The following is a 12,963-nucleotide window of genomic DNA, read 5'->3' as shown; positions in this document are numbered from 1 at the left end:
GTTCATGAAAAATACAAGCAATGTTGCAACAATGTGTTAAAACTAAATGTGAAGTAGGGTAATAAACACAGAATAATTGGTCACTAGAATCATTAAAAACTTTTAAAATTTCACAAATACTAGTGCATATGTTCCATTGATTTGAAAACAAATAAATATCACGAGCTTGAACAAATTGATGAAAAAATGTACATAATAAATCTTTATATTCAAAAGAGGATAATAACAATTTATATGTTGAATTCCAACGAGTTGGAACATCTTGTGCAAACCGCTTAGGCTTCATACCATTTACTATACAAAATTTTCCCCATTGCTTCATAACTTGGGGGTGCGTCCATAAATAATGAATAGCGTTTTTATTTGGTTGAATATGTGTGCCTAAATTTTTTAGCCCATCTTGAACACACTAATTTAAAATATGACATGTGCATCTAATATGAAAAAATTTGCCACCTAGTGATGGTTTACATATTTCAATAAGCTTACTAATACTAGAAGTATTTGCACTAGCATTATCAAAAGACATTGAAAAAACTTTGGTAGTTAGACCATATTTGTTGTGAAAATTCCTCGCAAGCGTACGAGTGTCAAGTTTTAATATAGTGAATAATTCAGATATCGATCCCACATGGAGTAAAATGAAAATATTTTGTACTTGTAATTAGAATAGTCTAAACTTTATCTAGAAAATCAAACTTTGAGAATTTTGCAATAAAATAAATAATCAGATGATTTTAGATAGCACGCACACAACTTTCAGGAATAATCAATCAGAGAAAAATGGTCTAGAGGTATAGATTTCACCTGGTTTCAACAACAGTCAATCCTAAATGATTAATCTTCATGAATTCCAATCAATTAATAGCCAAAAACACTTACGTATATTATTTCCCTCTCCCGAGCAACAAATAATATTTATCAACTACAATTAAATTCCAATATCCCTATTAAGAATTTATCGCAGTGATCTATCACAAAACAATGTTCTTTTTTTTTAAAAAAAAGCTCTGTTAAAATCATACACTCTCCCGAGCTATATAAATAATTAACAGTGTAGTTCTAATGTCCTATTCAAAATCCACTCTCCCGAGCAATGATTTTAAATAAATATAACAAATTAATTATTGATCAGATAATTGAAAAGACAATCAATTCTAAAAAAAACAATTAATCTAGAAGAAACTCAATCCAATAAAATCAAGAATTCATGAAAGCGTCTACACCAGGTTTCATCCGACCTCTAGACTATAAAAATTTAGTTCATAACTGAATTCTGAATAAAATAATAATTCAAAAACCCAAACATATTCAGAATTAAATAAATAAAAGATAAAAGAAACAAATCCATCGTCGACGCCGTGTCCGGTCTATCGAACTCCGTCTTTGTTCTTCAGATAAGCCCAGAAATCTCCAAAAGTTCACGATCAATCTCTGATATCCTGTGATATTTCGTGTAATAGGTTGTGCGGCTCTCCTCCTTTCTCAAGTCTGACAAAAATCCTTTTATATCGTGCACAAAAGCCTACAAAATCAAGCCCATAAAAATTTCCCGATATAATAAAATTTCCAAATCACAGCAGCGGGGCGGGCGCTCAAGAAGAGGCGCAGGCGCGCCTTCATCTCGAAATTTCCAATTCTCAGAATTTCCTAGGAACAAGCGCGATTGCACTTGAATGAGCGCGGTTGAGAAGCGCTAAACTTTCTTCAAGGCCCAATAAAGAAAAGCTCAAAACTTTATCTGATCGTTCCTTTTCTTTTTCTTCTCTTCTTTTCTTTCACTTATTCTTTTCTTTTTCCTTTCTCTTCTAAATTCTTCTTTTATTCTCTTTTCCAAATAAATTCAATAAATCACTGTAAACACAAAAACAACAAAATACCCACATAAATCTGCTCGAAACAAATATTTAACAATTAAAATCATATATAAATTAAGTGTATAAAATACACTTATCAATATTCTTCTAAAATAACAAATATAAGTTGCGAAATATTTTGTGTCGTGTGTGATTCATTGAAACATCTATATGCAAGCAACCTTTTTTGAATGTTCCAATTATTATCAATCCAATGACATGTAGTACCCATATATGAATAACTTTGCTAATGATCACTCCAAATATCGGAACACAAAGAAACTTTATTATTCAAACTATAAAATTTCTTAATTAATTTATTCTTTTGATCAACGACTAACTTTTTCATTGTGTGTTTGAGACTATTTCTTGGAATACGTCTAATAGAAGGATTTGCACTTGTAGAAAGCCAATTTTCAAAAGATAATTTATCGCTAAAACTAAAAGAAAGTTGTTCAACCGCACATAATTTAGCCGTTTCTTCTCTAAATCTAGCTTCGTTATATTTAAATAGTTGAGATTCATTACCCGATTGAGAAGAGAATGTCGGAATTTGAGTTTGACCACGATCAATACCAATTTCCACCAGATGATTTTTCTCGATATGCCGCGTCAAAGTTCCATAACCACCTCCTTGTTTAAATTTGTAACATTTTGAACAATATTTGCATTTGGCTTGAAAATCACCGGAGGGAAGCGTCACCTTGTCGAAGTGTTTGGTGAAGATATCGGATGTCGGGCGAGGCACCGCTCGAGTTTGTCTTTGAGAGGCCACCGGATCGTTCATACTTTCTTGACTTGCATGATGACGTGGTGGTGGTGGTTGTTGTTCAACTTGTTGTATTTGTTGCGCCTCTTGTCGAATTTCTTGAATTTCAGCATCGGAATATTCAAGATCAAATCCATCGACATTGAATTGAGGATACTCGACCTCGGGTGGTATGATGCTCTTTTCCTTTCCTTTTCGTTTGTCACTCCTACGACTTGATCCCGCTCCGGACATTTGTAATTGTATAAATATGAAAATAAATCAACAATTGACAATAAATCAATAATCGAAACTTGATATTTTTGATAATTTAATAAATTAAAAGAAATTGAGAATAGAGATAATGAAGAGAGAATTGTGTAAACAAAATGAAAGGAGGTTGGGGGTATTTATAGATAAAAAGTAGATTTTTTTTTTTTAAAAAAAAAAATAGCCGGTCGACCCGACGGGTCGAGCGGGTCGACAACGGCCACAAAATCGTGGCCGTTGAATGATCCAACGGCCACTTGCTAGTGGCCGTTGGATCTGGACGCCCTGATGGGCGCCACGTGTCCAACCCGCCTGGTTGGACGGTTCCAACCCGGCGGGTCGGACCCGTGCAACCCGGCGGTTTGACCCGCCAGGTCGCCGATTTTCCCTTAGGAAAACTAGGCGGTTCGGTCCCGGTTCCGGGTCGGGCCCGTTGACCCGGTTAACTGGCCCGTTGACCACGGGCTGGTTCCGGGCCGGGTCCGGGCCCAACCCGGCCCTTGGCCAGGTCTACTTTATAACACCAACTACAATTTAAAAAACATGAAAAATATCATAAAAATGTTATTTTTCCAAATTTATAATTTACTCATAATAATGTAATTATTTCAAAATAACCAACTTATTAATTAAAATTTATTTTATTACGGATATTTTAATTTTTTAAAATACAATTGTATTTTTTTCTATATTTTAAAATTTTCTGATTAAATGATTTATCACTCATAATATCATTTTTTTGAATTTTTGTTGTGTATATGTATATATGCAAAACAACTACCCTATTAAAAACTCGTAAAGTTCGAGCTTGATTTGTTTATCTTAACGAGCCTTATTAAACGAGCTTAAATGAGCTTTCATCGAATCGAGTTTTGAATAGCTTATGAGCGGCTTGATTCATTTATATTCCTAAATGTAAGCTTAATAATTAGTAGATGGATAATAATATGAACAAGTAAACACGTGATTTATAAGATAAATTATCATTAGATTGATATGTGTACCTTGAAACGGTACTTTATTATAATTATTTAATTTGAACTATATATTATTATAATTTTATTGAAAGCAATGTTATATTTATGTTTGGTATAAATAAAGTTGTGGCCGAAATTAGAAGGTAATAATTAAGATTTCGTTTGGATATGTATTTTAAAAATATTTTTAATGTTTTATAAGTGAAAAAAAAATTAAAGTATTTGTTTGGATAAAAGTTTTGTAAAATGTTTTTGAAAAATATTTTTAAAAAAATGTTATCCAAGTATAAATTTTGACGAATACTTGAAAGATGTTTTTAACAAAGAATCATGAAAGGGTAAGATGAACAACATAATTTTGAAATGTTAAAATATGTTTTATAGAATTGTTTTCCAAAAATATATTTATTCTTAAAACAATTTGAAAAATATTTTATAAATTTTTTTAAAAAACTCTTTTATAAAAATATTTTATAAGTACATGTCAAAACGGAACTTAAATCACGAAAAATGGCACCAAACTTTTCCCTCCTAAAATTCAAAGTATCCCTCCAAATCCAATTGCCATGCTGAAACCCTAGTTTGGTTCTCAAATCACACATCTTTCCATTCGATCGCCAAAACAATGACAAGTCTGAATAATCAAGACGATCTCGATCTGCTCCTGTCGCTTCAAGATCGGGTTTTCGAAACCCCGCCTGCTTCTCCTTCTTCCAGCTATCCAGGTATTCAATTTGCAATAATGTGTGTAATGTGAAGTGCGTCTAGATATAAGTTTTTTTCCTATCTAATTTGTTTAAAATTATGCTAAATCTCTGCTTCTCGTTGTATTCATCCTATTACGGATTATTTGGATGATATTCCGGGTCCACAATTCATTCATTTAGCTGTTTTCTTGCAGACATAGTTATTGTATGATTATAGGAAAATCCCTTTTCCAGGTAGCTGTTTTCAATCGTTAGTTAATAAGTTTCGTATTTATGTGAATTAAACACAGGGTATTCATCAGACAATGAAATTCCAAAGCAAATGGGGAAGGTGGACATGTCTGTGTTTCGGGAAGCAGTGCAAGATTGCATTGACTATGATCCTGAAAGTATGAAGAAATCTATTAAAACGAAGCTGGGAGTGAGATCAAAAGATACTGGGGTTGAGAAGTTTTCAGGGCTGCGAATCAGGTAGTATAGCTTGAATTTCAGCATAGAAGAAATCTGGATGGGTTACTTTTACACTGGATTCATTGTCTGTTTTAAGTTGAGTTTTTACCATGTTATGGTTTTGCCTCTGCAATTATTTCTTGCACACGGTTGTCACTGCGTGTGCTCCAACAAGACAATATCCCTCTATTTTGCACTACAGCTAGTGCCTTTGAATGCAAGGAAATGACTAAACACTTATCCTATGCATCCTGTGTCTGATGAACAAATTCTTGCTCGATTTTTAAGGTGGTTTGGATTTTTTAAAGGACTGTTTTGTGTCTCTTTACATTGCAAAGTTTGGATATAAATATGTTTGGTTCTTACTTACTATTATTTGGCGGTGTTGAAAAATTAATTTGTAGATACATCTACTATTGGCTATCTGATTGTTTATCATCATTGGCTATATTTTCATGTTTAGGGATCAGGTGGTAACACCTCTTGAGCTGAGCAATCGCTTATCGGATATTCGATTTGTCAGATTACCTGCAATAAAGTATGCATGTTCTTTATGATCCTTATGTCTTTAATAACTCTATCACACAATGTTGTTTCTAGTGTTACATTCTGGGTTTTAGGAACTTAATACAGGGAGATACACTTTCTGGATGTTGGGCGACAGTTGGAATTTTAACTGAAAAGGGATCGCCAAGAACTAGTTCCATAGGAAAGTCTTTTGCAATTTGGAAAATGGGAGGTCTAGATGAAAATGTTCTCTCTCTTTTCTTGTTTGGTGATGCTTATGAGAAAAATTGTAACACGAAGGTAGGGACAGTCTTTGCTCTATTTAATTGCAATGTCCGCAAAGAGAACTCGGTAAGTGCTTTATAATCAGTTATCTTTTTCAGTTGAATATGGTCCAGATTTCTAACTCAATACCTGGTTTTATTTCAGGGAAGTGGATTTTCCTTGAGCATCTTTTCTGCGAAACACATTCTAAAGTTGGGTACTTCAGTAGATATTGGATTTTGTAAGGGAAACGGATATGATGGAAAGGAATGCACAACAGTCATCAATATGTATGCAGTTATCTCCTTGCATCTTCAGAATTAATTTAATTGAAGAAGCCTATCGCATGCTGTATAGTATTTATAGTTCTTATTCTCTAATTGCATTTATAATATGTTAAATGGACCTTTATTTACGATTGAATGTTTTGCCAAGTTCGTGCTTTATCTTCTTTAGTTACTCACATTTTGTGCTGTGGTTTTCTTCGGTGCTATGTATTTTATTACATTTTTAGTTCCATTCTTTTTAAATAACTACTACATATTTGTACATCTTCAGACGTCAAGGAAAATACTGCCGCTACCATAAACAGGTACGTCCCACGTTATATTTTACAATCATCTCACCGTCATCATTTAGGAATATAACTAAACGTTTTTTCCTGCTTGAATTTTGAGGACAGAATGCATCAAAAAAGTACGTCAACACAAGAGCAGAACTCAAAGGAGGGTAGGTAGCTCTAGCCAGTACATGAGAAATTTGTAATGATCTTGCTAAAAAGCCCTTTCTGAAAATTAATAAGTTGAACTTTTATCAGAAATTTAAAGACAGCATTCAGAGATCGACTACAGTCACAAGGAATATATGTTGTTAATCCTAAAAGTGACAGACCAAAGTTTACAAAATCCAATCAGCCTGTTAAATTACTGTCTGTAGAAGGATTACGAAAGGCGTTGAGGTTTGTGTTTCTCCTATTTTATTTACACTTTCAATAGCACATTGTTATGAATCCAGATCCAGTGGCTAAAAACATTAAGAAGCCCAAAGTTGTTAATGTGTCCACGTGAAGAGGGGTGGTGGGATATAAGAGAGATGAATTGCATAGGAGGGAGGCAGTTAGAGATTGCGTGAAAGGAGTGACTAGCACTTTGCTAGGGAGGAAACATTGTACAGAGTGATTCACTCTGGGTGTTTTGCATTCAGTAATACAGTTATAATTATCTCCTTTGTGTTCTTCGTGTTTTTGCTTTGTGAATTCATTTATATTTTGGAGAACACAACACACATTGTTAAACAGTCGAGATTTTGCTGTTTTATTTTTTAAAACACATAATTTGGGACTTCTTGATGACTCCACATTTGCTTTTGCTGACTCTCGGGGTTATATGCCTACAGCAATGCGGACAAAGTGACAACAAATGTATATTCACAAGGAATAAGATTTCTGAATCATGTTGCAGGTATGCTACGATTCTATATGGTCCATGCTAACTCCAGCCATTGAATTTCCTTCACTAAATGTATTTGTTTCAATCTCAGGGACAAAGGGTCCAACAGAAACAGTTAATGTTCTTCGATCAAAAACTAGAGAAGAGTTAAGGTAGTTGAAAATGGACTATTTTTGTATACGCTTTTTTCTCACATTTTCATTCATTGGTATGCTTTCCTGCTGATGATGGTCTGATTGTTTAGGTTCGGACCAAATCAAGAGCCCAGAAGCAAAAAAATGAAAATGGAGCACAGACGGGAAACTGAGCAGGTCGGTACTAAGATGATTGAGCTAGATTTTGCAAGTTCCGACGAAGACTGATGTTCTATAATGCTCAGTCTGATATAAGAAGTACCCAAATTTGTAAAAAATGCGGTGTATTTATAATCAAAGAGATTCATGCTCCAGCTCCAGTCCGATATGCACTCTCCCTAAAGGATGTATTTATTGTATTGTATTGTGCGACGATTATGGTAATGAAGAGTAGAAAAATGGGCATCTTACGCATTTTTGGAGGTTTACTTAGGAGCTGTATTTTTGTTTTTAAGATGAGAAATTGATGATTATGTTACAATTTCATGTAATTTATATGTTCAAATCAATTTTAGATTAATTCTAGATATTTGAATTTTACGGGGTATTATCTTTATGTTAGATGAACTTAACCATTGATTATTTTCTCCTTATACTAATATGACGTGGCTCATTGGGAAAATCAAATCAGTTTAGAGGTGGTTTGGTATGGTATATAAAAAATTCTCTCATATTGTGTATTATACTGAATTTTTTTGTATTGAAAAAATTATATTGATATCATATTGAAATATTGGTATACCGATATTTCGATATAGCATAAGTAGCATAAACATTTCAATATACATTAATGTTGGTACGATAAGTATTATATTGCTCGTGCTAAAAAATCTGACTTTTTAAAATGAAAATGAAAATGAGGTTGAAGTGATTTTGATTTTGATTTACATAATTTAAGCTACACACGAAATATACATTCTAGTTTTTGTTTGTTTTGTATTGTTTTTTAAAAGAATTATTATTTATTTTTTCAGTCCTACAAATTTGAATTTTCAAACAAATGTAGCGCCAAAATTTTTTTCTTTTCGAAAAAGTCTGTATATTAAGCAGAGGCAGCAGCATGCCCTCAGTTCACTCCTCAATTATACACATCATCGTTTCACCCTTCTTCCGCTTCATCAAATGCCTGCAGGGACATCGTCTTCTGCTTCTTCCGTCGGCGAGAACGACGTCCCTCTACCGTCGAAAAGCCAACGAAAGGTAACCAATCTATTAACCTTTCGCTCTATCGATTTCGCGCTCACTTTCCTCACGTTCCTCGGATCAATCATATGCTCTTGCTCTCAGATTTCATGTTTAAACTGTACCACCTGTGCGCAAGTTTTGCAGTGTTCTTTTGTTTTTTTGATAGCTGTGTCTGTATAATTACTGCTTTGTTTTGATGGTGGTAGCATGTTGTGAGCCACTATATATATTCCTTGTTTGTCTGTCTATACTGAGGAGAAATATTTGAGATCTTATATACTCATTTACAACCATTTGTACTTCCGGAGCGGGTGCTTTTATTGTAGCTTGTATTTGTGCTTAAAGCTACTTTTTTCTTTCTGAGTAATGCTACGTGTATACATATATGGTTACTTATCTTTGAAATTACAAAATTACAAAGATATCTACAAAGTGACATATGACCGTGTTGTAATTGTGTATGAACATGTAACATTTTTCTTTCTTGATATAGATCTATCGTGCACATTTTGACATGTGATGGGATGGGAACTCCAGCTTCATATTCTGTTATATTTTTTTCTAAAAGACTCTGCTTTTTTGCAAAACATTCTTTTCAGTATCATGTGGATCCTAAATAATCTGCCTTAAAGTTGAGCATTTGGAATATATATCTCATGTCCCCTAAGCAATAACATACATTATATATGTATTTTTTTCCTCCAGGTGGGATTTCTTGGAGCGAAGAAACCTAAAGTGAAAAAGAAGAAAGATGAAACTGTTAAACACAAGAAGAACATAGTGAAGGAAGAAGAACAAGAAAAAGCCCTCAACACAATAAGGCAGCAGATGTCTGTCATCCGAGAACGAAATCTCCAGCTTGAAATGTCATCCATGAAACAAAACCGAGAAAGATTGGAATTGGCGATATTAAGAGAGGATATTAAATTCATGTCGATGGATTTCAACTCTATATTTGAAGATACGGTCTTGCGTGAGCATTTTGAAGGGGAGAAGTCAAGAGTTTTGCGACGAAGAAGAGAAGCTCTGGAACATAAAAAAATGGGCGACAATTTTGAAGATGTAGGAGCATCTGGCAAAACATTGTGGCAGCAGATATCTGTCATTTGAGAACAAAACCATCAGCTCGAAATGTCACTATTGAAACAAAAACGACGAAAATTGGAATTGGCGATATTAAGAGAGGATATTAAATTCATGTCGATGGATTTCAACTCTATATTTGAAGATATGGTCTTGCGTGAGCATTTTCAAGCGGAGAAGTCTAGAGTTTTGCGACGAAGAAGAGAAGCTCTGGAACATAAAAAAGTGGGCGACGATTTTGAAGATGTAGGAGCATCTGGCAAAACATTGTGGCAGCAGATATCTGTCATTCGAGAACAAAACCATCAGCTCGAAATGTCACTATTGAAACAAAAACAACGAAAATTGGAATTGGATTCATTTGCACATGATACTAAAATCTTGTCGATAGATTTGAACTCTGTGGATGATCTGGCTTTGCGTCGGCATTATCAAGCATGGCAGGCAAGTATTTTACCACGAAGAGGAGAAATGAAACGTAAAATTAAAGAGCGGGGTGATGCTTCTGGAGATGTAGGAGCATCTGGAGGACTTACCTGATCAGTAAAAACTTGATGTTTATTGTGCTATTTTGTTTTATGTTGTAATATTTTGATTTTTGTTAATAAATGTGAATTGTGATAATTATATAAATTTGTAGCTTACATAATTATCATATTCATGTAAAACTCATCTAATGTTCTTCTTTCATGTAAAACTTATCATATTCATATAACAAAAAATACACAGAGAAAAACAAAGATGGATACTTCTACCAATGCATGATCAGTTGTCTTTAATATAAAACACAACATGAACATCGAATTCTTGGATTTGTGATCTTGAAATTGTCACAACTCGCAACCTCTAACAAGATAGATACTACAATCTCTGGGAGACAAAATCACAAAAATCAATACAAGCTAAATCCCATCAACTGGCTAATCAAAATGGAAACCCCTAATGCAATCGCTACAAGGGAAGATGCCCAAGTGAGTTTCTCAGTAATTCTAGGTACCCTATCCTTTAGTGCTTGACTGCACGAGCCAATAAACACTGTGTAGCTTCCCATAGCAATGACCGTCCCAACCAAGAACATGAAAAGAAATGCAGCACCAGCTACACGAGAAGGCAATGCGAGTGCAGGTAAGATCATCATCAGAGCATCGGGTTGCAATCCATGAACAATTCCTGTAGCAAAGGTGGCAAATCCAATCTTCTTCTTTCCAATAGATTGGCTTCTTAGAACTTTGTAACCAGTGACATCACGATCACCACCTTCCATGACAACAACCGGGGCAGGTACTTCCGAAGCTTCCCTTATCCCCATGGCACCAATAATGAGTAGAGTCAAGCCTACCACTCTCGTTCCCCAGGTTCGGATGACCTCAATATGAAGCCGATCTTTCAAAAGTAAGAAAAACAAGCCGAATATCAACTGTCCAGCATCGTGCCCACATCCCCAAAGGGCTCCAACTGCAGCACTTTCCATTCTTGTGCGGCCAATCGAAAGTGGAGCTAATGCAGCAAGATGATCGGGACCGGATAAAGTGTGTAGACAGCCAGCAAATAAGCCAGTCCATGCGCTGCTCAGCAACTCACCGCGAATGAAGCCATGCCCAGCAGCTGGACTTGCGGTTTTGGCTGCATTTTGGAAACTAGCAAAAGCAGGTGATACGAGGGCTGGGTGGAGTAACGTCAGAAAGATTGCTGATAACAATATCACCGCCCCAGCATTATATATCTGCATTGCAGTGGGAGGAGTGATCATCACAAGCGTAACAAAGAAAGAGAAGTAGAAAACATATACCAAGAACTGTTGAAAAAATATGCCGGACGACTGCGAAAATGCTTGCTTACTCTCAATAACTTATCAACATAAATAAACTTGTTCAGTCATGCATTGGCTCAGAGCTAGAATAATATTCATGTAGCATGTTTTCTGTCATTTGTTTAATACTCATTAGAAAGTGAAATGGAGAAGTTTGCCATCTTCCAATTTTATTTCTGCCATGAACATTGTAAAGACAATCTTGGCTACATTTTGGAGACCAGAGCGCCTCTACTTTTAATCACCCAATAAGTAACATGATGCTAAGTTAATAGAAACAGAAGCAGTTGAGTTCCAACTAATTTCACAACCATGATTCAAAAAGAGATCCAAATTCATCATTAATTTCCTCATTCGGGAAACAAGTATTTCATTCCGTAGCTCTTAAAAGTAGAATCAACTTCAAACAGAGGCCAAAATTGATCAAGACACAGGAACAAAAGACCCATACACAGCAAGAAAATAGAATGTAATACAACTTCCACAAAATCAATACCTTTTGCTGCAGCGAACATTTCTGAGTGATTAGCTTTAGAAAATGTGGCTTTGCAGGCAACCCATCAGTTGAATTTGAATCCACAGACAATGACAAATCTTCACGGGATTTAGACGGAATAAAAGACGGGTCTTGAAGAGTGCAAGAAATGGAGCTGACCAAGAGAGACTCGCGACGCGGCAACGAAGGAAAACCCAATCTTTGGGTGGCGAAGCGGGGAACAAGAGGACTGCAACCGGGCCTGGAGCGATGATGGAGCTTTGAAGGGATTGAATTGGAAAAGATTAGCCTCTCCATCTCGCAATTCGAAGATTGCTGTTTATGGATTGGTGAAAACTTCAAGGAGCAATGGGATTTGTGTAGGGAACAAGAAGTGAGGAGAGGAGAAAGGAGCGGAGCGGAAGATGTTGAAAGGATAAAGTATCTGCTCTTTTTGTACTGCCAAGGCGCCACCTTTGACAGATCCTTTTTTCTCTTTCAACGAATCCTTTGATAACTTTTATTATTATTTGTTGTTTAGATTTGACAAGTCTATGTTGACACGTAATTGCAATTTGATTAATTTTTTTATTGAACGAACATAAATTAAAATTGATAACATAAAAGAGAAAAACAACGTGTTCACTATTTTTTGTCTTATGTTCCTTGGATGTGATAAATAAAACAAAATTCAATTTACATGTGTACGGAGTAAGTAAGATTGTTAGGAGACTATCATTCGTGTTTGAAAAATTAATTTGTGATATCGTCTCACTAAATTTTTTGTAATGTGCATTTATTTTAAAAAAAATATTTGCTATTCATTTGTGTAGACTAATTAATTAAAAATTATGGTATAACATGAGTACAAGTCATTTCATTTACATCTATAGATTCATGGCATTAGAATTAAATAAATACATGATGATGAAATGAACCACTCAATAAAGTTTTTTTTTAAAAAATAATATATAAAATCATTTAAATAATCCACAACAATGATTTCTCAGCTAAAAGGTGTCCATAAATCAACCGTAAAACGGTACGTG

At 34.8% G+C, this 12,963-nt stretch overlaps 2 protein-coding genes across 2 annotated transcripts; one reads left to right on the top strand and one right to left on the bottom strand.

The window, feature by feature from the left end:
• The first annotated feature begins 4,355 nt into the window (after nt 1-4,355).
• LOC140892825 (uncharacterized) lies at nt 4,356-7,908 on the top strand. Its single transcript, XM_073301833.1, has 11 exons — nt 4,356-4,576; nt 4,849-5,029; nt 5,472-5,546; nt 5,629-5,866; nt 5,945-6,069; nt 6,338-6,371; nt 6,462-6,508; nt 6,597-6,737; nt 7,175-7,239; nt 7,319-7,379; nt 7,472-7,908. Exons 1-11 carry the CDS (start codon nt 4,477-4,479, stop codon nt 7,587-7,589), a joined length of 1,185 nt encoding a protein of 394 aa, XP_073157934.1. The 5' UTR covers nt 4,356-4,476; the 3' UTR covers nt 7,590-7,908.
• Nucleotides 7,909-10,361: 2,453 nt separating this feature from the next.
• Nucleotides 10,362-12,389, bottom strand: LOC140891788 (chloroplast protein FOR GROWTH AND FERTILITY 2-like). The gene is made up of 2 exons (XM_073300433.1): nt 11,936-12,389; nt 10,362-11,352 (listed from the first exon to the last, which is right to left on the bottom strand). The coding sequence occupies exons 1-2, from the start codon at nt 12,230-12,232 to the stop codon at nt 10,522-10,524; spliced, it is 1,128 nt and encodes a 375-aa protein (XP_073156534.1). The 5' UTR covers nt 12,233-12,389; the 3' UTR covers nt 10,362-10,521.
• Between the last annotated feature and the right edge of the window lie 574 nt (nt 12,390-12,963).

This window comes from Henckelia pumila, chromosome 3 (assembly GCF_033568475.1).
Source record: "Henckelia pumila isolate YLH828 chromosome 3, ASM3356847v2, whole genome shotgun sequence".
Classification (NCBI taxonomy): domain Eukaryota; kingdom Viridiplantae; phylum Streptophyta; class Magnoliopsida; order Lamiales; family Gesneriaceae; genus Henckelia; species Henckelia pumila.
The sequence above is the reverse complement of the archived record's forward strand: the minus strand, read 5'-3'. Positions and strand labels throughout refer to the sequence as shown.

Excerpts from the sequence above, each read along its gene's own strand:
- LOC140892825 (XM_073301833.1), top strand. The coding sequence starts at position 4,477 with ATGACAAGTCTGAATAATCAAGACGATCTCGATCTGCTCCTGTCGCTT. Across the intron at positions 7,240-7,318 it reads ATTTCTGAATCATGTTGCAG|GGACAAAGGGTCCAACAGAA; the intron begins GTATGCTACGAT and ends TTTCAATCTCAG. Across the intron at positions 7,380-7,471 it reads AAAACTAGAGAAGAGTTAAG|GTTCGGACCAAATCAAGAGC; the intron begins GTAGTTGAAAAT and ends CTGATTGTTTAG.
- LOC140891788 (XM_073300433.1), bottom strand. The coding sequence starts at position 12,232 with ATGGAGAGGCTAATCTTTTCCAATTCAATCCCTTCAAAGCTCCATCAT. Across the intron at positions 11,353-11,935 it reads AATGTTCGCTGCAGCAAAAG|ATATATAATGCTGGGGCGGT; the intron begins GTATTGATTTTG and ends ACTGCAATGCAG.